This window comes from Periplaneta americana, chromosome 6 (genome assembly GCF_040183065.1).
Source record: "Periplaneta americana isolate PAMFEO1 chromosome 6, P.americana_PAMFEO1_priV1, whole genome shotgun sequence".
Taxonomy (NCBI): Eukaryota; Metazoa; Arthropoda; class Insecta; order Blattodea; family Blattidae; genus Periplaneta; species Periplaneta americana.
In genome coordinates, this window is record NC_091122.1 from 39,166,208 (window position 1) to 39,190,754 (window position 24,547).

The window sequence follows — 24,547 nt, forward strand, 5'->3', positions numbered from 1 at the left end:
TGATGCATCGTTATAATGCATGTATTAAGACAGGTGGTCGCCACTTTCAACAATTGCTCCGAGCTCTTAAGTTATTGCTATGAGGTATATGTTGTTTTGGAAATAAAACATTAAATATTTTGTTGTTTGCAAGAGAATGTGATTGTAACACTGCCCACTTCATATCCATGATCACAAGGCAATATATTCTTACCTGCCTGGCTCATTGTACAACAGACACCAGGGATATTTAAGAGTGGAGCAAAATGTCATGCATTGTTATGGATGTATCAAGGCTGGTGATCACCACTTTGAACAGTTGCTATGAAATGTAAGTTGTGTGTAAAAAATTAAAGCAGCTTGCAAAAATGTTCTTCAAACTTATTACACGTTCAAGAACTATATAATATAGCTCCTGAAATATGCATTTTCGACCACTGCACTGGTTCCTTATGTTAAAATGTTCTGTTTAGAGTCCTCTACAATCTGTAATTTTGACCTTAAAGGCTGGAGACACTTTAACAACACTGAAGCATAATTTTAGAATGTTTGTAGTTCTGTTTATAACAGCGCTGGGCAGCAAGAACGGATTCTATTCTCTCACGGGAAGCCATATGATTTCTCTTCATCCCCTTTCTTCCCTGCCAAACACTGCAAACCATCGATTCGGTGATGGCTGAATATAAAGCATCCCCGTTTAGAGACTTGTTCCGCTCCAGATGCCCAGCCCTGGTTTATAACTACAGTTACAACAAAGTTCTCCATCATGTTTGGCTTATTGAATGGGCAATAATGCATAAAATGAGTCCTATATCAAGGGTAATTGATAAATATGGGTCGTTATATAAGAAATACAATCTCATGAAGATAATTCACACTTTATAATACATTGCGTTTTACAATTCAGTTCTTTTATTATTTTAGCAGTGATATCAGTTCGTAGTTTTTCTTGAACTGCTGTGCAGAAAACACACATGAGATCATTTACTGTGCACTGAAGTAAGGTAAATCTTCATTTTATGAATTGTATGGTTAAAATAGATGCATGTAATTGTTCACACATTGACACAGAATAGCTCTTTCTCTATCATCACTATAATGTTAATTTACGAAAATAACCATTAAAAATTGATAGTTATTACAATTATGTTACTTGAACTAAGCCCGATGGAATAACTAGCGGTGAATGGAAGGAGGCTATCAAGATAACTGCCAACGTAAGTGCTGTAAGAGCCATACCCGGTAGGTCTCAGGACAACCACTGCAGGCGATGCCTCAGTGAGATAGAAACCCTTGGACATGTCCTGGGAGCCTGCCCTTATGGCGAAACATCGTGTATACATAGGCACCATGCAATTAGAACTAAACTGGCCGATGCCCTTAGAAAACTGAAATACACTGTCTATGAAGAAGTCCACGGAAATGCCGACAATGACAGTAACAGACGAATTGACATAATCACCATTAGCGAATCCCTATCTCAGGGCATGATAATCGACCCCACCATTAGGTTTCAAATGTATAAAGAACAGCCTGAAGACGTACATGAGGAGAAACGAGCATCCCGTATTATAAAGATAAATACCAACTTAACGATATCAGTGTTATGGGATTGATTGGAGCAAGAGGAACAATACCTAACTTCTCTTCTCAATTCTGTAAGACCCTAGGACTGCACAAATCTTTTCTGAATGAACTGGCCCTCATAATTAGAGAGTCAGTCAAACTTTTACGGAACCACCTATATGGATTCTAATTCAGTGTACTGAAAAAAACTGACGCCCCATTATCATCTTTCTTTCTCTTATTAGCTTTCATTGCTTCTTTACTTGTAACTTTTTTTATTCTGTAAACTGCCATTGTTTCATTGTTTGTGTACTTGTTTACTTTTTTTCTTACTCTATTATCTTTCATCATCTATTTGTTCTTGTATTGTTTTGTATGCTTCGTCTAATGGCAGCCTCTAATTTGAGGAAGCTCAATAAAATAAAATAAAAATTACTCTTTTCCTGAATTATAAGTCTGGAAACTGGCATCTCTTTTGCGCATTTTTGGATAAACCAGAGGAAATACAGCTTTTTCCGTTATAATATTATGCAGTTAAGTATTATTATTACAACACCCATTGAAAGACATACAGAGCTTTTCTTCTTCCATATCCCTGAAGTGGTTCACTTTGGAATATGAGCCACTCTCTTAAAAGTGAAATAATTATATTGTCTGTTTTCTTGAAATGATGTTTTGAAGTTCAATTAAAGTTAGTATTCAGTTAAATACTACTGGGTGCTGTGTGCCTGTGCTTTCACGGTTGTGGTTAGTCAGCAGAACCAGCTGTTAAGCCTCCCGGCTCGACCATGCTGAAGGTCACATCAGGCGTCAGTGTGAGTTGTACTCTTTTAAGATATGGATGTATTCCTTAGGCGACATAATACGTGTGTTAATTAAGTTAGTATGGCTCAATTCAGGTATTTTATTCTCCAAAGAGTATACAGGTATGATACATATGTGCGTACAGAATCAACTCGTGCTGTAAGGAGATTATTTCAAGAGAGATTCCCTGGGTGAGTAAATTACTTATACATCAATTTTTAAGTGTGCATTAGTGTTTATTTTTAAGTGTTTATTAGTATTAATTTACTCGACAAACTGTAGTTAGATTTTTTAAGTGTTTATTAGTAATAATAATCTACGCGAGAAACTGTGTTAAGTGTTTATTAGTAACAACTTACGCGACAAATTAGGTAGATTTACTGCGGACGCACGGAGGATTCTTCACCCAGTTCATCTTATTCAGTGAAATTAATTTAAAACTGCGTCTGAAAGTGAATTTCGCATGAGCTGGATTTACTGGTAAAATGCTGCTATACCCTTTTTTTTTTTATCCCAGAGGAATGATACTAATCCTAATTTAAATCGGGCTTTTATTGCAGAAGATTATAAAATGTGTACACTGGATATTATGGATAAATCGTATTGTTTAGTCAACTATCCGGAAACAGGTTTGAACCTCATACGTGACACCAATAAGACATCGCTCATGAGGCATCTAAGGCAGGAGATAATTTATTGTATATTTATTTCCACGTTGTTCCTCAAGAGATTAATTAAGTCGGGCGAAGAAAAAACCTTGCAGATTAGCATGACTTGATAATAATATTTTCGACATCTCTTTGTAATTTCCAGATAGTGAATCAAATGCTTGGGAATTATGGTTTTTTAATCCGGTGAAGAAAACTGAAGAACATCTTGCCACAACTGATTTTGCCTTGAATTTGGCGCGTTTATTTGGGCGTAGTTTGCGTTCTTAACAAAACAGCATAATTTAATGTTTAAAGACATCATACGACAGATCATTTGAGTAGTGTACATACGCACAATTTGGCAGATTGGTGACAATTCAGAAGTCGATCTGTTAGAAATTGGATCAATTGAAAATTCTACATTGCGTTATTGATTCATGAACAGTACTAAAAGATGGCGCAAAGATAATGGCGGCAGTGCACACCGTGCACATGAAATGTGCAAATATGATGCGCAGTGATCTCAAACTTTAATTAGGCGGTTTTTAATTTTAAATAACGCATTTTTATTTTTTCACAATCATGAAACTATTGAAACCAAACTGGGTTTCTCATGATGGTAATGAATTTAAACAGTAGTGCATAATGTAGACTCCTTGCAGTAGTTGAAGGTTGCCATATTCTGCAGAGATTTCTTAACCTATTTCGTGTAGTGTTACTTGCGGCTTTTGCCATTTCTGAATGTAATACATAATATTATTTACTGATTAGTATTGTATTTACTTTGTTTTTAGACCTGCCAATATTTTCTATTGATATCCATCCTGATGGCTCAAGATTTGCAACTGGTGGCCAAGGTGAGGTTATAATTTTTGGTCAATTATTTATTATTTATGAATGATACACTGAAGAGTATTGATCTGTTAATCTACAATAAATTTATACTACTAGAATACAATGAAATATAGGAAGAAAATCTTATATTCTTCCATTGTATGCATCATGAATCTTACAGAATTGAAATATAGAAAGAAAACTTACTTTCTTCCATTGTGTGCATCATGAATCTCACAGAATTGGTCTGTGATAGAATTTTTGTATTTGTTGCAAGATCATTAGCATACAAACTGAACTGCAACAAGATTTTGTAATTGTAAAATTAATTATTATGAATTGTAGGCCTATGTGCTACAGTCTTATAATGAAGTTATATTTAATTCCATATTGTTTGTGTATTCAAAGTGATTTAAAGGATTGGACATGATTTATTTTCTATATTGTTACAGGAGAAGACTCCGGTAGAATTGTTATATGGAATATGGCACCAGTTGTTAGTGAAAAAATTGAGAATGATGAGAATGTTCCAAAAATGTTATGTCAAATGGACAATCATTTAGGTTAGTTAATTTGTTATATTCGGTACGGTACATCAAGAAAATGCGTGGTATAGTAAACATCACATCAGATCATTTTGTAAAATAACAAGAAGGTATTTGCATTAATTTTATTCAGTATCCCATTGCTTTAGACAGTTAATTTTGCATTATGTCAAAATTCTACAGAAGAACTGGACCAAAGGAGACATAATTTTTTCTTTAACAGTTAGGTACTACGAATAGTATAGTTTGTCAAACACGTGATTTTACTTTCCAGCAACCAATACTTTACACAGAATAATCTAGAAATATTCATCTGCTGTACATAGTAACGAATGGATGTATTGCAGCCATATTCTCCACACTAAACGTCACGAGCGAACGGATCACAAATGTAAAACACGATTGTTGATTATGACGAAATACGACAATTATCTCTATCTGCACTGTCACTAAAAATGATTTCTTGCTTATGCAGTCCAGGTCCAAAACACCCACTGTCCAGAAATTTACACCTTCACTGGTACCTACTAAAAATATTTTCTTTTTTTGATGCAGTCCAGGCTCCCAAACACCGACTGTTTAGAAATTTGCCTCCACTGACACTAAAAATTCTTTCTTGCTGGTGCGATCCAGGTATCCAAATGACCATTGTCCAGAAATTTGCACCTGAACCTCTCGAGCAAATTTACCCAAGTACTGGTATATAAGTTACATGGCTCATCAGTGCATGCCATTACAGCGGCAATACATCCATTAATTACTACTTACAACAGGTTAATAGTTCTAGGTTATTCCTCAGAAAGTGCTGGAAAGTAAATTCACGTGTTTAGTAGGCCCTACTCTATACTATTCCTAGTACGCAATCTTTAAAGAAAAGTACCTCCTTTGGTCTGTTCTAATGTAGAATTACCATATATATCTTTCATACTCGCACGCAATTTATTATCATGATATTAAACGCTGATTAGTAAAATGATATTAAGGTCTAAGTTACTTGAAGTGAGTATGCATTAACAAAATCCAGAAATATTATAAAGAGATTTTTAATAATAAAATTGTAAGCCTATTGTATTGAATGTTGTACACTTAATCATAGGTGAATATTTACAAAGTATACTATTTATGTTTGTGCAGGTTATTTCTGGAACGTCATCGTTTATGCTTCTAATTTAACAGTTTTATATTGAAAATGTCTTGTCGTAAAACTAGTGAAAATGTATATTTGGATAATAAATTATCTTTTCCTAAATGTTTTACTTAAATGAACAGGGCCTAGACTTATTTCAGCATTCAGTAATACCGATTGTATTATTTTTCTTTGATAGCAAAAAGTATGGGTAAATTTTGTTTTAATACTTAAATCTGTAATTATAAGTATCTTCGTGTGATAACATTTATGATCTCACTATTATACATTTTTATTTTTCTGATATTTCGTTTTATATTTAAATTTTATTTTGTGTAAATAATACATTAATTTAAGATTGGTTTGTGCATTAATCTTATATATCATCTCTATAGCTTGTGTGAATTGTGTAAGATGGAGCTTCTCTGGCAAATTCCTTGCTTCTGGAGGAGATGATAAGCTGATAATGATCTGGAAAATAAGCAAGTATGCATCAGGTGAGACCGTAGGTCCGTGGATAATTAAAGGAAAATAAATTCTTTCTCATTTTCGTAAAACGAATTGAAAGAAATAAAAGTAATATATTCTTTATTTATTAACTAAATAAAATAATATTAAAGAAGTAATTAACACAATTTATGTAGAACTGTTACATGTAAGTAACCTATGTTATTTCAATTTCTTGATAGCCGTTAGAAGTTCCTTGTTTTCACATCTGGAGCGAAGTCAGAAGCAAAGACAGGGGGAAAGACAAAAGAAGAGAATCACAAGCAAACTTTATTCATTAATCAGACTATTTCTGCAAGTTCTGGTTAAGAAATGTTATTTTAAATATGTTTAATTGAATATCTACCAGCTATGGTTGTTGATTGTAGCCTACCATTATTTTAAGGAAATTATAGAACCAATTTATTTAATCTACACAGAATTAAATGACACTGAACTCTAAAATACAGGTAAGCAAACAGTTCAGCATTGGTGACTATGCTGTGTCGAGCCTTGAACCAAAAGAGTGGAGATACAAGTTAAATTCAATAAAGATGGATATGTAATGTATTCCGAATAATTCATGGACCAAAAATTTGGCTAGCTTAGCGGATGTTGCAAAATATCAAGTTCAGTAATGAGTAATGAGATAAGTACTTCCCCTGGACCAAAAAATTATATTTCCCTTTGCAAAAAAAAAAAAAAGAATGAAAGGGAAGTATTTTTCTTAGAATAGTGGCTTTACAAACTTCTCTTTACAGTTGGCGTTGATTTCTCACAATGTTGCAGTATGGTTTTTAGCTGCTTACCTATATTCTAGAATCGTTCCTTAAATAAAAGTCAATAAACATATCGAAAATAACTATCCAGTTACGATTGTAATATAGGAGGAAAGTGAACCTTTCTTAGATGAAGTTATGTGGTTAATGGGTATGTAGTGTTTTTTTCCTTTTTGCTGAAGGCTGAAGTAGAATCAGTAAAATAGTTCCCTGCCTTATAATATTAATTGAGAATCATAAAGATACTTTGCACGAGACGAATATATTCATTGATAAAAGACTTATTTTTTATTTAATGAAAAAAGTAAAGCATTCAATTTTTTGTTTTCTTTCATTAAGGCAATTGATTAAATGTAAGTGGAAATTATCAACTGTCATGATTATATACTATACTAATAGATTAAACCGTATCTATATTAGAATATCTAATATAACTAATGCCTTAAAATACAGTAGATATGTGAATTTCAGTAGTGCTTCACAAAGAGGCACTGTAAAATTCAGCGAGCTGTTTAAAATGCAGTGGTTACATTGCAATGACGTTGTGTTTCCATTATTACACAAGTATTATTTTACAACTCTTGTTAAGAGGAAATTTATGTTTAGGGTTGATAATTTTATGAAAGTACAGTATTGAAGTGTTTTATGATAACTGTAGATAAGTCCTTTGTCAGCTACATGATGTATTCTCTTGCAGCCCAATTTCATTGCAGTACTAGGTTGCAGTTCTATATTAAGAATTTAAGCAACAATATGGGTAATTCAACACTTATCGAAAATTTTGTTAAAATAATAATTTTCTGGCAATGTTGAAAGTTCATTTAGTTACACTAACACCACAATGTGCAATGGATACGTGGTGTTCAGCTTTTATTTATCAGTGTTTGCATAGCACATATGGTAGGTGTGATCTGGAGCTGCACTTTGGTGTGGGTTCGATCCCCACTTGAGCTGACTATCTGGCTGAGTTTTTCCGAAGTTTTCCCCATCTGTAAGGCGAATATCAAGAAATCTGATGGAAAATTCTCAGTCTCATCTCATAAAATGCCATCTAATTCACTCTGTAGCACTACAGTTCTTGTAGAATCTCGGCTGCCTTACAAATGCCATTCCAGATCTTCGTATATTCAGTCAGCTTCTTTCCTCCATTTTCTGACACCGATTTTTCTTAAATCACACTTAACCCTACCCAACCATGTTCCACTTGATCTGCTTCTAGTCCTTTTTCCTACTGATTTACCTTCCAGTGCTTTCTTTTGGTATCTATCATTCTACATTGTCCCAACTATTTCAAATGTCTGTGTTTCATTGGTGTGGATAGATCCATATCTTGGAACAAATCCTTCTCTTCTTTATTTGTTCTTACCCTCCACAAACTCCGTCATCAATTAGTCCTCATATTCTTAATAATTTTTTTGCCATAGGCCTATATTAATCTGTAATTTCATGTCATTTAGCAAGTACCTACTTGCCCAGACATGTTCAGACATTTTTAACAAGAGCCAAAACAGGTCACATTGTCACTTAATTGTACCTACACCGATTTCACATTTCTGATAATCCTACTTGTCTGTGGTGTAATAATCATGATGAAGATCTGGAACACATTCTTCTATACTGTCCATCCATAAACCACAAAAGAAGTAAATTAAACTCATCAATACCGGTTGCAGAAGACACAACCCTGCAGTATATATATTGACTACACCCCAACTCTGGCTACTAGTAACAGGCATTTATAATGAACACCGATCAAAATACCCCTCATTTCTCGTGAAAAACAACAACTGAATAGACTACAGTGGACTATAATGGACTTTATGTTGTCAGCAAACAGGTGGATACATTAAGAAGATTGATTTGATTGAGCAAGTACCTAGGATTCACTATCATAAATTATCAAATGCCATCTTACTATCACACCATCATTAAATAACGAACTTAAAAAAAATCAATGTTTTAGTGAAACATTGAGACTCTGAAGTTTGCTCTATACCAATACAGTACAATGGATATTTCACATGGTGGTGTTCTGCTTTTATATATCAATATTTTGATGAAAAATAGATTTCTACCATGCAATTTGTCAACTACAATATAAGACAGGTTTTTATGATCTTCTTCATTTCCTTTTCCGAAGAGACTATAAAGTGTAATTGTAAATTAAATAAGCATTGTTATGTTATACTCTGACAAGCCAGTGGGGGCCACTTTTCTTTCTGTAACAGCCATTTTAAATTTTTCCTGCGATTTTGCATCCCCACCATTGAAGATGATGGCAAATCATTTCTTGCTTGGAGTCTTTGAGTGATGAATAACCTGGATACATTTTCTACATCAAAAGAATGATGATTTCCCATGTCCAAACTTCCCATTACTTCATAAAACCAACTTGTCAGAACTAGCTTTTTCGTTAATAATTTAACAGTGTTTTAGCTAATGAAGAAGAAGAGAGAAAGTGTTTTAATAATTTCAAGAAAAGGAAACCTTAAAACCTGTTTCCAGCTGTGTAAAGAGTAACATCATATTTACTTTTCTCTCTTTATTATTTCAATGTAGGTGGTAATACTGTTTTTGGAAGTGGGAATGTAAATGTAGAGACCTGGCGCTGTGCTACTACATTGAGAGGGCACAATGGTGATGTCCTGGATATGGCATGGTCACCACATGATGCCTGGTTAGCTACTTGCTCCGTAGACAACACTGTAATAATATGGAATGCTCTGAAAATGCCAGGTAAGTTCTCTATCATTATATAGAAATTTTATTTTCATACAGCAATATCTTAGTATCCAGTAAGAGGGTCAAATTCCCCTTGTTTTCACGAGTGAAAGTGTTTTGAAATACGAAGAGGCTGCATTTGCTTTCTCCTGGAAGCCCTGTTACCTTTCATTTTGAAATATGACCAGGAGGTTTCGAACCAAGGAAATTAATCATAGTTTATTAAGAAACCTCACAGTGAAAATATGGAGTATATTAAAAGTTACAGACTCATCATCATCATCATCATCAGTAGCTCTACAACTCATTGCTGAGTCTTGGCTTCCTCAAGGACTCGTCTCCAGCCATCACGATTCAAAGCTACCATCCTCCAATTTCTCACCCCAAGAGCTCTGGCATCACCATCCACTCCATCAATCCATCTCGATCTCGGCCTTCCTTTCCTTCTTGTCCCATCCGGCTGTGTTAGCTTTACTCTCTTTGGGATCTCTGCCTCTTCCTTGCTTATCAGGTGTCCTGCCCATCTTAGCCTGGTTAACATTATGTATTTAGAGACTTCCACATCTTCACAAAGAGAATACAATTCTTGGTTATACCTTTTCTTCCATACACCCCTGTCACACACTGGGCCATAAACTCTGCGCAATATTTTTCTTTCAAAACACTCGAGAATTTGTTCATTATTTTTGTTCATAGTCCATGTTTCACAGGCATACAGTAGTACTGGTCTTATGAGGGTCTTATATAATTAGACCTTCACAGATCTTGATAATATGTTACTCTTCATATGTTGAATCAGATCAAAATAACATCTATTGGCCATCTTGACCCGTTGTTTGATTTTTTGCGTAACATCATTGTTCATTTGGACTGTGGACCCCAAGTAAGTGAACTGGTGTACTAATTCAAAGGTATATTCTCCTATTTTTACATCAGTTCTATTAAAATAACTACTGTCAGATGTCATGTATTTAATTTTCTTTTCATTAACAGATAAACCCATTTTCTTGGCATTTCTTTCGAGTGCAAGGAAAGCTTCTTACATAAAAGTTATAGACTACTCAGTCTAAATGACTTTAACTTTGGTTTACCACGATAATGCAAAGAGACATTATTGGTAATGATTTATATATTTGTTAAATAAACAAATTTTTAGGTTCTCTGTGTTATTATTAAAAGTAGTTACTAAGGTGAAATTGCGAACATAGTTTCAATAATAACACAGTGAAGTTAAAAAGTTGTTCATTCAACAAATGTACAGGTTTGTAAGTGTTTATAAAAATAACAGCTTCAGACAAGCAACTAGTAAAACAGGAAATGACAGCAATAAAATTATCATAGATTCCACTGTGCGCTTTGAAACTTCAGTTGAACAACTTGTAGCAGTACATGAAGGAAAGTGCACCATTTATGAGCCTATGAATCAATACTTTAGGAATTATAATCATATACAAGGACAGATTGAAGTCTTTGGATTATTGTTTGGAACAAGGGGAACAATTCCAAAATTCTCAGTTAAATGTTTTAAGTCTTTTGGAATTCCTTTAGCATTTTTACTGTAATACTATAGACGTAATGAAATATTCTTGTCAAATTTTACGTAATGACCTGTACACCTAAATTACTTTTATTGTATCTGATTATTAATAATTATTGAATACACTTACCTTCCAAGGGTAGCTTCCTTTTGAAAAAGGAAATAATAATAATAATAATAATAATAATAATAATACTGATAATACAAATTTCTATTTTTTATTTGTTTAGTATGCTGTGTCTTTGGCAACCCTTACTGAAGGGCAGCTACCCTTGTGGGATTTATATATAGGTTAAAAATTTATGTTAGTGATATCATTATTATTACATAACTCTTTAACTATACATGTGAATAGTTTCTAATACTGTTCATAAAGTCAGTTTCTGATTGAATACCATGAAATGGATTTCATTAGGCATAAGTTTGTATGTAGTCTTGTACTTAATATTGTTAAAACCACCCGAAATGTGATAAGTTTGTGTATGTTGCTGTAACTTGAAAAAAAAATGTTTACAGAAATGGTGGCTGTTTTAAAGGGACATTCCGGTCTAGTTAAAGGTGTTGCATGGGATCCTGTAGGGAAATATGTGGCATCACAGTCTGATGACAAGACACTCAGAATATGGCGAACAGCTGACTGGCAACAAGATGCTGTCATAAGTGAGCCATTTGAAGAGGTAGTATTGAAATGGATGTAGTAAATATTTATCTTTCTTTTAAAGAGTAGTGATTCTCTTATAAATTAACTGTTCCTTTGCAAAGAAAAGTAAATTAGTCACACTTTAGTTCATTTAAGCCGCAGTTATCACTATATATTACATTATTGTCATTCTCTTATCAGATATGATCTATAGGTTTGCAAATTTATATGATAGAGTTTATACATTTGCACATTTGAATAGTCTTTTTCAGTTTACTACTATGTAATTTCCATGTAACTCCACGTAATGTTTTCTTAAATTGGCATTTCTTTTTAAATATAATTAAATTAAACATGCTAGTTTATGGTCTGAAGTATACACAAACTGTCTGAAATGTTATAGAGGAGCACAGTTTTTTTGTCATACAGGATGTTTTAAAAGTGATTGTCAAAAATATAGGTATGAGAAGTAAAAATCACGAGACAGTAAAATTCGTAATGTTGGCTTCAACACCACAGAAATGTGATTTAACATACTGTTCACAAAAGAAACTTTTTTTGTTTGAACAGTGAAGTTTATTGATAAATAAGGTACTATACAGTATGAACATGTTAACTGAAGAATTTTACAGCAGGTGTTCAAAATGCTAACCATGCACTTGAATGCATCTGTCTAGTCTTTTCTGCAGAACCAGTGAATGCGTTCGAGCAATTTTGGGTCATTCTTCATCTGCTGAAAGGCATCTACAATCTGATGCTGATGTTATGAAAACAAGACTTTTTGCATAATCCATACACAAAAATCCAAAGTATTTAAATCCAGTGATCTAAGTACAGACCCTCTCTACGTATCCAGCGTTCACCATATCATCTGTTTAGATATCCTCTCATACTTAGAAGGAAACGAGATGGGGAGAGTGTGGCATACGTATGAAGAATGTTGCTACTTTACCATATCTAGGCGCTTGATTCACTGACTGCCCCAACCAACAAAAAAATGGTATTATCTCGCAAACAATTTAAGGACCCATGTTTACTGGAACGTTTTGTTTCTCATCCCTAAATTTTTTGACCATCACTTTTGAAACACCCTGTATGTTTCAGACAGTGATAATTTCTTCTCTAAAGAAGTTTGTAAAGGTTTATTTCCTGATTTAGTCTTTTATTAGAGCTTAAATGAATTTAATTTGTTTGAGTGCTGTATAAATTCGGACATCTTTTATTTTTAATACCTATGAATTCGTTCGTCCCATGCCGTGGCATCCTGCCTAAGACTCGCATTACGGAATGCGCGCTGGTTTGTGTACTCATGGGGAAAGAAATTTTCTCATGAAATTTCGGCCAGTGTATGGGAACAGTGCCCACCCAGCATCGTGATGCACTTGAGGAGCTACGATAGGTAGCGAAATCCGATTGTGAAAGCCAGCTATAACGGCTGGGGAGATCATCATGCTAACCACACGATATCTCCATTCTGGTTGGATGATCGTCCACCTCTGCTTCGGCATGTGGATGTGAGGCCAGCAGCTGGCTGGTTGGTGTGGGCCCTTCATTGGCTGTAGCGCCACGGATTTATGAATTCGTTCTATTTCAGCATTGTTACTTTTCATTATTCTATTAAGTCATTAGATGACAATTTTCTCAAATGGCTGCAACAACTATAAAAATTGAACTTAATTTAGCCATGTGCAACTTAAGATTTCGAGAGCTAGAGCCGTCTTCTTATAGAAGAGTAATGGTGGACATAATACAGATAAGCAGCAGAATCAGTCAATCATTTCAGTGGGGGTTAGCTCATGTTTTTGTAATAAATAGACATGACAAATCCAGAACTTAATAAGTCGAAATTGAGACAACAATTGACAGATTTTATTCTAAAACATGCTATCAGAGAGTGCTTTGTTTCAAGACATTACACCGAGCATTACGAAAGTACTTATGGAAAAGAAGTCACTCAGATTCAAATATAAGGATTTTACCAGCAGTAACACATCAGGTAAATTGTGATTCTAGAAGTTACATTTTTCAGCACAATAAAATATCTAACTGCATAATTAACAGTGGCGAGTCCACACCTGTGGAGTAACGGTCAGCGCGTCTGGCCATGAAACCAGGTGGCCCGGGTTCGAATCCCGGTCGGGGCAAGTTACCTGGTTGAGGTTTTTTCCGGGGTTTGCCCTCAACCGAATACGAGCAAATGCTGGGTAACTTTCGGTGCTGGACCCCGGACTCATTTCACCGGCATTATCACCTTCACTTCATTCAGACGCTGAATAACCTAGATGTTGATACAGCGTCGTAAAATAACCCAATAAAAATAACAGTGGCAAAGCTCTTAAGAGACTTCTGAGGCGTAGCCTGCCCAAAAAATTTGAGTTATTATATCTAGTTACATTAGGGCTATAAGTTCGTAATAACAGTGTATTGTAACATTTGGTTTCACTCCGATCCTTCCATATATTAAATTCACTGTTGGCAGTGGAGGCCGAGGAGGAGGGGGTATTGATTCACTTCAACTCAATAGCAGGATGCAGGGTTAGCCTTAACTGCGTTATAATACACCATGCTATGTTTCTTTTTTTTTTTTTTTGTGAATGTGCTGCATTGTTGACTGTTAGTTTAATCAAAAGTGCATGCATGTATGTGTTACATACTAATTTTGTGTAAAGTGACTCATACTGAGAGAATATTGAGGTCATTATTTGCAGAATTAAAAGAGAAACCATTTTAAAGTTGAGCGTATGAAACGAAATGGGCTTACAAAGATAGAAGATCGACATATATTAAAATAGTGATGGAGGAAGACAAAATAGAAAATTTCAATTTTCATGTTATAAGACATGTCTTTGGCTAACAGAGTGCTCTGAAACAAATAAGATATTGTTAGACCTGTATTCTGTTTGGGGGTGAAAATGAGTGGACATTATCTTCTTGTAGGGTCTGTGATAGAAAACATTTTTTATAGAAAAGCCGAGAAACATCTGCTGTATAAAAAGATACAAGGTAAGCAGATTTTTTCAGCCAACCCAGTATTTACACCTTAGCTTTGCCACTGATAATTAATAATACAACGTTTTATTAAAATAATGTAATGTAAATAGATCTGTTAAAAAGAATTTGCTCACATTTCATAAGCTAAATGGATGTGCACATTTTAGACAGGAAATGTACACAGATAATTCTTTTTAATTAGAAAGTGAATGAAATGGAAATTACACATTCTTTCTGATCAAACAACTTTTCCATTGACTATTTATATTTGATTTTAAAGAAGTTACAAATGTATCCATAGTATTGGCACTGAATTTTTTGTTAAACATAGAAGATTTTTATAGTAAATGGAAATGTCTGTATAATAGGAAAATTAAAAATAATAATTTACTGTTCTTGTAAACAGTGCAGACAATTTTTGTTGTATTTATTCTTTTACTTACACTTCAGTTCTAACTTGAAAATTTTTTCGGCTCCAAAATAATTGAGACATTTTTAAACATGTTTGAATTGATTATGTTTATGTCTTACAGTGTGGAGGTACAACTCACGTGTTGAGATTAAGTTGGTCCCCTGATGGTCAGTATTTGGTTTCTGCTCATGCTATGAATGGAGGTGGACCTACAGCACAAATTGTTGAAAGAGAGGGTTGGCGCCAGGATAAGGATTTTGTGGGTCATAGGAAAGCTGTAACGTGTGTAGTAAGTATAAGACTTAACCTATTGAAAATGTAGACATTTAAAATAAATTTTTATATATGTACAAACTAAAGTAGAAATTCATTTTAGACTACATACTGTAGGTCATTCATTACGCTAGTTGCCTGAACACAAGATTAGTAAGTTTTTGTTAACATTATATTACTGTAATAAGTGCATCATTCTAATTCAACGTAAAATGTGGAAATGACAGGCAAACATCCCAAGAAAAAAATAACTGAAGAAACAGTAGATTGTATACGAACTGCATTCAACTGGAGCCGCAGGATGTTTGTCTGTTTGTGAAATCAAGAGTTCTATCCCACTGCAAAATTGATTTCAACGTAGGTGCATCCACATTGAATTCTAGACGAAATTTGCGTCGAACTCTGGTAACAGATTTAAATTCAGCAATCCAAAGCACGCATTTCACTTTTTGATGTGGTTCCACATTTTACATTGAATTAGAATGATTAATGTTGATTGTTAGCAATTCGTGACATATATCACAATGATAAATCGTATCTTTTTTGTTTTTGTTTTTATTTATTTATGTTTGTTTGTTTTTTCAATTTCCTCGCTTTGTTGTATAGATTTCCAGCATTGTTATGAAAATAAAATCTTGGAGAGTTTCTGCATCCTATGCCAAACAATTTATACTAATAATAAATCTCTAGCCAAATTTTTCTGGTAATTTTCGATTTTCCAAAAATAATTGGTGTTAACATATATAATTAACCATCCTGAAACCGAAAATCGCTTTTTTGAAATTTTTGTTTGTATGTCTGTCTGTCTGGATGTTTGTTACCTTTTCACGTGATAATGGCTGAACCAAATTATATGAAAATTGAAATATAAATTAAGTTCGTTGTAACTTATATTTTAGGCTATATGGCATTCAAAATACTTTATTAAAAAGGGGGGTTATAAGGGGGCCTGAATTAAATAAATCGAAATATCTCGCTTATTATTGATTTTCATGAAAAATATTACGTAACAAAAGTTTCTTTAAAAATAATTTTCGATAAGTTTTATTCTATACAAAATTTTGATAGGACTGATATTTAATGAGATAAATGAGTTTTAAAATTACAATAATGTCATCTAAGGCGCTGTATTGAAATAAAAACAAATTACTTCGTCTATAAGGGGCCTTGGACAACAACAATCGAAAGCTATTAAACATAGCCTAAGAGAATGTTTCTGTGTTTGTGTGAAGTAATATCGGAAGCTAATTAATTGTTTAATTATTATTTCACCATTGGAAAGTGTAGTTTCTCTAGATGGACATAATTCTACAATGTTATTACAGTAACTTCTGAAACATATAGCAAGTAATATAAAGTATACATATTAAAACTAAATGATATGTCAATCTTCTTAAGGTTGCATGTAATAACAATTAAGAAACATGTTAAAGGAATTGTCATTGCACCAAATGATTGATCTCTGGACCAAAATGACCGCATTTTAATTATTTAAATACAATTTAAATTAAGTAACATATTAAACGATTTATCCTTCTATCAAACACGAATGTTCCCTGGATCAAACGTCCTATTTTAATTATGTAATTACTTTATATTTATTTCTAACAGGTGCAGCGGAGCGCACGGGTACGGCTAGTATTATAATAAAATATCCTTCTGTTAATAAATGGTAAACAATTATTTCAGCCCAGACATGGTGTATTATAATTCGAATTGTCTGTGTAGAAGTAAGAATATTATACACTAATTATACTGTCTCTTTGTTTACAGCGTTTCAACTCGAACATTCTCCAAAAGTCATATAAGTCATGGTGTAAACCACAACAATATTGCTGCTGTGCGATTGGTTCTCGGGACCGCTCTTTGTCTGTTTGGTTAACAGCACTCAAACGCCCTCTTGTTGTTATCCACGAACTGTTCAGTAATTCTGTACTTGATCTATCGTGGTCTGGATCAGGACTTCAGCTCATGGCATGTTCCTGGGATGGATCAGTTGCTTATGTTGAGTTTTCAGAAGAGGAGCTAGGAAAACCACTTACTTTTGAAGAAAAGGTATGAAAATAATTACTTTGGAGATGTCTTTATTTCTCCCTTTTATATCTAAAATAGCGCACAAATCTGAGAATATGTGATCAATGGGCAAGAAGTGATACCTCATATCTATAAAAATAGTAATTTAGTTTAAGGGTTTAGGTACAGCTTAAGACTTCAAAAAAATTTTTTTCAAAATATTTTTTGTTTAATGCACAAATTATTCTAGTATATTTTATCGTGGCGTCGCGGTCTAAGTCATCCCGCCTAGGACTCGCGTTACAGAATGTGCGCTGGTTCGAGTCCTCATGGAGGAAGAAATTTTCTCATGAAATTTCGGCCAGTGTATGGGACTGGTGCCCACCCAGCATCGTGATGCACTTGGGGAACTACGATAGGTAGCAAAATCCGGTTGTGAATACCAGCTATAACGGCAGGGAGGATCATCATGCCAACCACACGATACCTCCATTCTGGTTGGATGATCGTCCACCTCTGCTTCGGCATGTGGGCGTGAGGCCAGCAGCCGGCTAATCGGTCTAGGCCCTTCACGGGATGTAGCGCCACGGATTAAAAATTTATATTTTATCGAAATGGTATTCATATGTAATATCTGCATACTCACGATTATAATTAAGGAACTCAGCCCATAAAAGTATGTTACAGTTTAAAACATAAGTACAAATGATTGTGTTTTATATTTCAGTAAATAAATATTGCATACTAATATCATTATTTCATATAGCTGTAAATAAGTGCTCTATAGTTTTATGGGATTTCAGGTTTTCCTAGTGTTTTGATTCTAAGGAAGAGTTGGTTTTTCAACCCTGTATTGAGATTTTATTTCTCTGATATTTCGGAACTGTTAATAGGTTCCAAGACCAACAGAGTAGCAGTCCGACATTACAACAATGAAGATGTGGCTTTCAAATCTCAGAGAATGTGTATCTTGATACTTGGCTGAAAATCTCAAAATCTTCTTAAAGCACTTTAGTTGCTATTAAATACACAGGAAGTGACAATGTCATAAGACTTCAGTCGTATAAAGTATATAGTATATGCACAAACGTTTTAGACTGTTACAATAAAAACATATTTTACAATGTTACATGCTACTTTACTTTGTCTAAAATCTCGTGCTATTTATATAATTTTCTTTTTACTTTTATTCCATGAACATTGTTAAGCTACTGGCCACACTTGCTGGTTTTACTGCTCACTATTTCTTCTGCAGTGAAAAACTTGTACATTATGTTCACACACAAGCCAAAAGCTGCGTCCAGTATGCTGTTTTTTGTTTTGTTCCACCTTATAGCTCCAAGAGTTGTTACAGAAAGTTGCGAGTCTATTTACACATAGGTGATACTTTCGCATACTTCAGTTCAGTTTTATGTCTCTGTATTCATTTTCCAATCCTTTCATGGTTAGATTTATGATATACCGTATTGGCCCGAGTGTAAGCCGCACCCGAGTATAAGCCGCACCCTTAATTTTAGGGGGAAAGGAGAGAAAAAAAAAAGAAAAATTGAGTGCAGAATGAGAAAAAAAGGAAAATTGAGTGCAGTGAAATTTACCTGTCACATTATCCAATTACAAAACTGTTTACACTATTTAAACACTTTTTCTTCAATTACAGTATTATGTGGGTAAATCACCAAAAATACCGGTACAACTAATCACCGTCTTCTCCAATGTCACTGCTGACTTCACTACTACCAGTACCGGTATTTCTTTCATCACTGTCATTTTGTTCATCACTCTCCGCCCAAAGTACGTCGTCCTCACTGCCATCCAGAGCATTAGACACGCAGCATTTCTTCAAGCCTTTGATGATTGAATCTGGTGATATCGTGTGCCATGAAGAGAGAATCCACTCACACATAAGGCTGACAGATGGCTTCTTGATCTTCCCAGATGGAGTGAATGCATGACCCCCTTCTAGAAGCCAATCCGAATACTGTTTTCGGAGATGGTCTTTAAAAGGCTTGTTCACGACGACATCAAGCACCTGCAATTTTGATGTCATACCTCCTGGTATGACGACTAGGTCTGTCTTCAATGCAGTAATTTTCTTCTTTACTTCGGGTATGAGGTGACCTTTAAAGGCATCCAATACTAACATAGCCCTCTTACAGAGCAGCGCACCTGGTCTGCGATTCCAAACCGTAGCTAGCCAGTCCACCATTAGTTCGGTTGTCATCCATCCTTTCTCTTGGCAACGAATCACTAATCCCTTAGGTAAATTCTCCTTGGGCATAGTTTTACGCTTCAGAATAACGTACGGAGGCAGTTTTCCTCCATCTGCCATAACCGCCAGCATCACAGTGATTCTTTGTTTTTCATTTCCAGTTGTTCTCAATGATATGCTTTTCGCCCCTTTATTGTCAACTGTCATATTGCTTGGCATGTCCCAAAATACGGGCGTCTCGTCGGCATTGCCGATCTGGTGTAATGGGTAAGAGTGGCGCTGACGCAATTCAATGACGTGCCTCTGGAAGTTGATGAGTTTCTCAGTAAAATCCTCTGGCAGTCTCTGTGCTAATGAAGTGCTTCGTCGGAGAACAAAGCCACTTCTACGCATAAACCTGCGGCACCAACCTATACTCCCATGGAATTCTATCTGTGGAATGTTTAGGGTCTTCGCTATTTCCAACGATTTTACCTGGATTACTTGTCGAGAGATAGGCATCCCTTCTTTCCTTTTGTCTTGTACAAAGGAAAGGACCCTACGTTCTAGTTCAGGGTATTTCCCAGCCTTGGGTCCTCTGAAAGATTTTCTGGTTCTATTGGCATTTTTCAGTTTATCCTCCGAGGCGATCCAGCGCCGCACATTAGACTCATCCACACTAAACTTTTTGCCGGCTTTTCTATTAGACGTACTCCTAGCATGACGAATAACTGCAAGTTTGAAACTAGCGTCATAACTGCGCCGAATTCCCAAGCTTGTTGAAGCTTTTCTTTCTACGTTTCCGCTCATGGCTGAACCCGTAGCTACGTACAAACTGTTTTAATCTGTCCTATCATACAAAAGAGTACGATCACTGTAATATGAAGACTGGTACATTGTTGCGTCATATACCATACGACTGCTGACAATTTCAAACACGAGCGCGTGGCATTGTTGCTCCATTTCAAAATGATAAAATTACCGGTAGAAACATGCGCTACATTTCAAGTTTAAATTTATCGGCCGCGCAAATAAGCCGCACCCCAACTTTTCGAGTTTGAAATTTGAATAAAAAGTGCGGCTTATATTCGGACCAATACGGTAATAAAACTAGCTCGATAATGTTCTTAGTTTCTCCCTGTCTCAATTAATATTCAAAGCTAATGTTAGTACAGTTGATTTCTGATAATTCGCATACAGTTAATTTGCTTTGTGGGTAATTCCCGATCCTTTTTTTTATTAATTTTTTTTTTTTTGAGGTGGAGAGGGGGCGAAGTAACGTCATTTCTGTTTCTACACGATTTATGCTGTCTCCCTCTTCTGAAACTTCTTCCCTCTTCTTTCCCACTCCAACAACTTTCAATCCATGCCATGTAGGCCTAGGCCAGTATCAGCTGAGAAGCATGACAATCGAGTCTGTACATATGCTGTGCATCTTATTTCATTGCAGTACTGCATAATATTATATTGTTTCGAAATGTTTTGCACTTTCACATTTTGCACATGATTTTGAAGTGTATTTTAGTAACTTTTGCTAGACTTTAAATAATAATAAATTTTGCGAATAATTCGCGATTTTCGATATTTCGCGGAAGTTCGCACATTAATTACTGCGAGTTATCAGAAGCTGGCTGTACTTTCATCTTAGTATTAATATAATTCTAATAATCTTCAATATACAATAACTTGTAACCCCGACAAATTGTTGAATCATATTATCGTAATAAATTGATATAAAGAGATTAAGGGTATATGTATGTGAACAACCACAAATATTATCAGAAAATGCAGGCTCTAAATTTCTAAACTTTTATAAGGAAATGAAATCATAATTGGACAAAAATTACAAGGTAACACAGCAAGACTTATTAGAACTTAAATATCTGATAAAAGTATAAAGAAGGTTACTAATAATATTTTTAGAATTCACTTTTTACTTTAAATTAAATTTTCTGAAATTTGAAAATTTTCACACATATTATTTCATAACTCCACAACCATTAGAGATAGAATTCTAAAATTTTGTACACTGATTTAACATGAATTTATGCAAAGGGTGGACTATAATAACGGCTATTTCTTTGAAAATAGAAAAATTAGGTCATAAAACGTTAAGTAAATTTTAACATATTTTATATAGGACAAATAAAAAATTAATTGTATTAAAATAAACAACTCTACATGTCTGAGAGTAGTCTACTTTTCAGAAATAAGTGTTTATTACATGCAGGAAAAATATTAAAGATGTCAGAGAGACCATAACAATGTTATGGTTACCGAATGATGTAACTGCAAAATTTTTTTTTTCGTACTTTGGTGAAAGTAGTTTCAAAAACATTATTAGTAACCTTTTTTATACTTCAATCAGATATTTAAGTTCCGATAAATCTTATGATACCTTGTAATTTTTGTCCAATTGTGAGTTCATTTTCTTATAAAATTTTAGAAATTTAGAGCCTGCATATTCTGATAATACTTGTGGTCGTTCACAGACGTATACCCTTAAGCCAATGTCTTTATGCAGCCACTTGACCCATCTACTATTAATTAATGCAAACAAATAGATAATTCATTGTGTGTTTTGAAATAATGCCAAAAATTCTCGAAAAGATAAATAATTTATATCATCACATGTACCCTTATCTACATTGTACATTTGTCAATTGCCACAAGATGTTTATTGTCGTGATAAGCCATGAAATATATATAAGTAACGTATAAATAATATATTGTTTAAAGGAACGATATTGCTTGCACCTGCTACAAAACTGTAAATGAAGCTAATATCAAAAGTAATGTGGCTGCAAAAATGGAAACTTTATTCATGCATGGTTATTTTAAAACTGCTCATAGCAAGCAGAAGTTGCAAACAGTAGTTTAATAGCGATAGCATTCATGCATTGCAGTATGCTAACTGCACATGCATTGTACTGCCGTACTGCAAAAGTAACTACATTTGATCACATAATTAAAGTGATTCACCTTTTACATATTTTTTAAATATAAAATAAGTTTGCAATTTTCTTAAGATTCAGTAGAAGATTTGATTTCCAAGCAGAATATTTATTTGAATATTTACATAAACTTTTGTATTGGACAGAGTACGTTGCATGAGAGGATGTATGGGAAATTCCTTTCACCATCAGCACGCCAGACCTGTATAGTTGAAACAGCTGAACTTCTTGAAGTGCGAGAAAAGCAAGCTGAAACAAAAGATACGCCTGTTACATCTAACCAAAATGAACCTGCCACTGAACAGCCAGTTACTCAACGAACTCCAATGAAGGGACCAATTAACAAACAAATAGAGACTCGAACGTCAGATGGCAAGAGACGTATAACACCCATGTTCATTCCACCAGCACCTGACTCAGGGTAAGAAGTTTGTACACCTGTTGGTGTAAAGTAATTAAAAAAATATAGAAATAGCATTCTTGTATTTATGTGGTGTTTATTTAAGGGTTCAGTACTTCAGTTAATTGAATTTTGATCGAATTTCTACATCTAGCAGTGTTCTGAGGTGTGCATTTATGTTTTTAGGAAGATGCTTTTGCTGTACACATTTATTTTAAGTCTTAGACTCCAAACAGAATTCATTAGCAATTTTACGTCCACATTCAGATATTCGTTTATTTTTTATTGTGTTGTCTTACAAGAAAACTGTTAATGAGCTCATGTCGAAGTGTTGATTGTTTTTCAGAATGGCCAGAAACTAATTTCTGGATCTCCAATAAGAATGATCTCTAATCATCACAGAGAACTAATGCTATTAAGATGGATTGAAGAGTCCACTGCAAGAATGATGGATGCCACTTTCTTGTCGAAAATGAACCAAGACTGTCAATGCTTAAGACATATAGAATATACATACAGAGTTATATGGCATTAACACTGATAGTCATTGTCCAGTAATAATCGGAAAATCACAGTTAAGCTATGAGCACTAAGCATTTCAAACTTTCAATTGCTTCTCCTGCAAAATGTATTCCAAATGACATCCATCATTCTTGCAGTGGACTCTTCAATTGTAACGTAACAGCTGTCAGGAGTATGACTGGCAGGAGTCGAGTAAATTGCTGCCAAGCTTGCAGCAAGACTGAAATCCTGATGCATGTACTTGGCTTCTGCAAAAAGATTAAACTTCTCAATAACAGGCACCATAAAGTTCTCAGTTCCATTGCAAATGTTTTAGAAATGCTAAAAATTACGAGATATATGAAGCAGAAGTTTGTACTTTAGATGCAAGTTCTATAAAAAGAGCTGATATCGTAGTTTATCAACAAGTACAAGAAATAGGACTGTGTTATGGACCATACAGTGTGATCTGAAAAATCTGTAAACTGAATAAAAGATGTTGATATAGAAAAGAAACAATGTTACCAATCTTGCTGTGCTTACATGGTAGAAAAATACGACTTTCAATCCTTGGTAATCATCGGAATTCTTTTTGGTGCTTTTGGAACAATTTTCAGATCATATTGACTCCTGAACAGTGAGTGGCGCTAGTACTGCTCTGTGGAGATTATCACAGAACAACAAGGAAAGCTGTAGACAGTTTCATCATCGTCATCCAGACATTCTAAAACCATCACACCAATGTATAAGCAGTTTATGTACTACATAAATTTAAAAACAATGTTTAATGTGTTCAGCGTGAAATGAGTGGTCATCCTGAATAACATTCAGTGGATGTGATTGCAAAGATGTTAGTCAGCCTAAAAGGTCATTGCTTTATGTGCTCTAGACATAGGTATTAGTAGAGAATCTGTTTGCAGAATATTGAAATCTGCATGTTTTCTCCCTAAAAACTCCATCATGTACACATAATGCAACAAGATTCATTTCATGGAAGAGTCAAGCTTACTGCAACTGGATCATGCTGTGTTTGCATATTGACCAATCCTTCTTTCATCATGTTTTATTGAGTGGCGAATGCCTATTCTTTCTGCATGAGTATGCTCATACACTATTGGTCCAAAGAAATCCCAAGATGGATGTATGAA

At 34.5% G+C, this 24,547-nt stretch overlaps 1 protein-coding gene across 3 annotated transcripts in view; it reads left to right on the forward strand.

The window, feature by feature from the left end:
• The first annotated feature begins 3,295 nt into the window (after positions 1 to 3,295).
• The window catches only part of Hira (histone cell cycle regulator-like protein), a 48,583-nt gene continuing 27,331 nt past the window's right edge, over positions 3,296 to 24,547 (forward strand). For 2 of the 3 annotated variants that reach the window (XR_011332482.1, XM_069827927.1), the window contains exons 1-9: positions 3,296 to 3,618; positions 3,794 to 3,856; positions 4,286 to 4,396; positions 5,900 to 6,001; positions 9,329 to 9,505; positions 11,544 to 11,704; positions 15,192 to 15,359; positions 17,117 to 17,398; positions 22,645 to 22,919. Coding sequence is in view for 2 of the 3 variants with exons in the window: in XM_069827927.1 (XP_069684028.1) it covers positions 3,582 to 3,618; positions 3,794 to 3,856; positions 4,286 to 4,396; positions 5,900 to 6,001; positions 9,329 to 9,505; positions 11,544 to 11,704; positions 15,192 to 15,359; positions 17,117 to 17,398; positions 22,645 to 22,919 (1,376 nt within the window). In the remaining variant the exon portion in view is untranslated. Of the gene's footprint in view, positions 3,619 to 3,793; positions 3,857 to 4,285; positions 4,489 to 5,899; positions 6,002 to 9,328; positions 9,506 to 11,543; positions 11,705 to 15,191; positions 15,360 to 17,116; positions 17,399 to 22,644; positions 22,920 to 24,547 lie in introns of those variants that run through there. The other variant, XM_069827929.1, reaches the window with a different exon arrangement.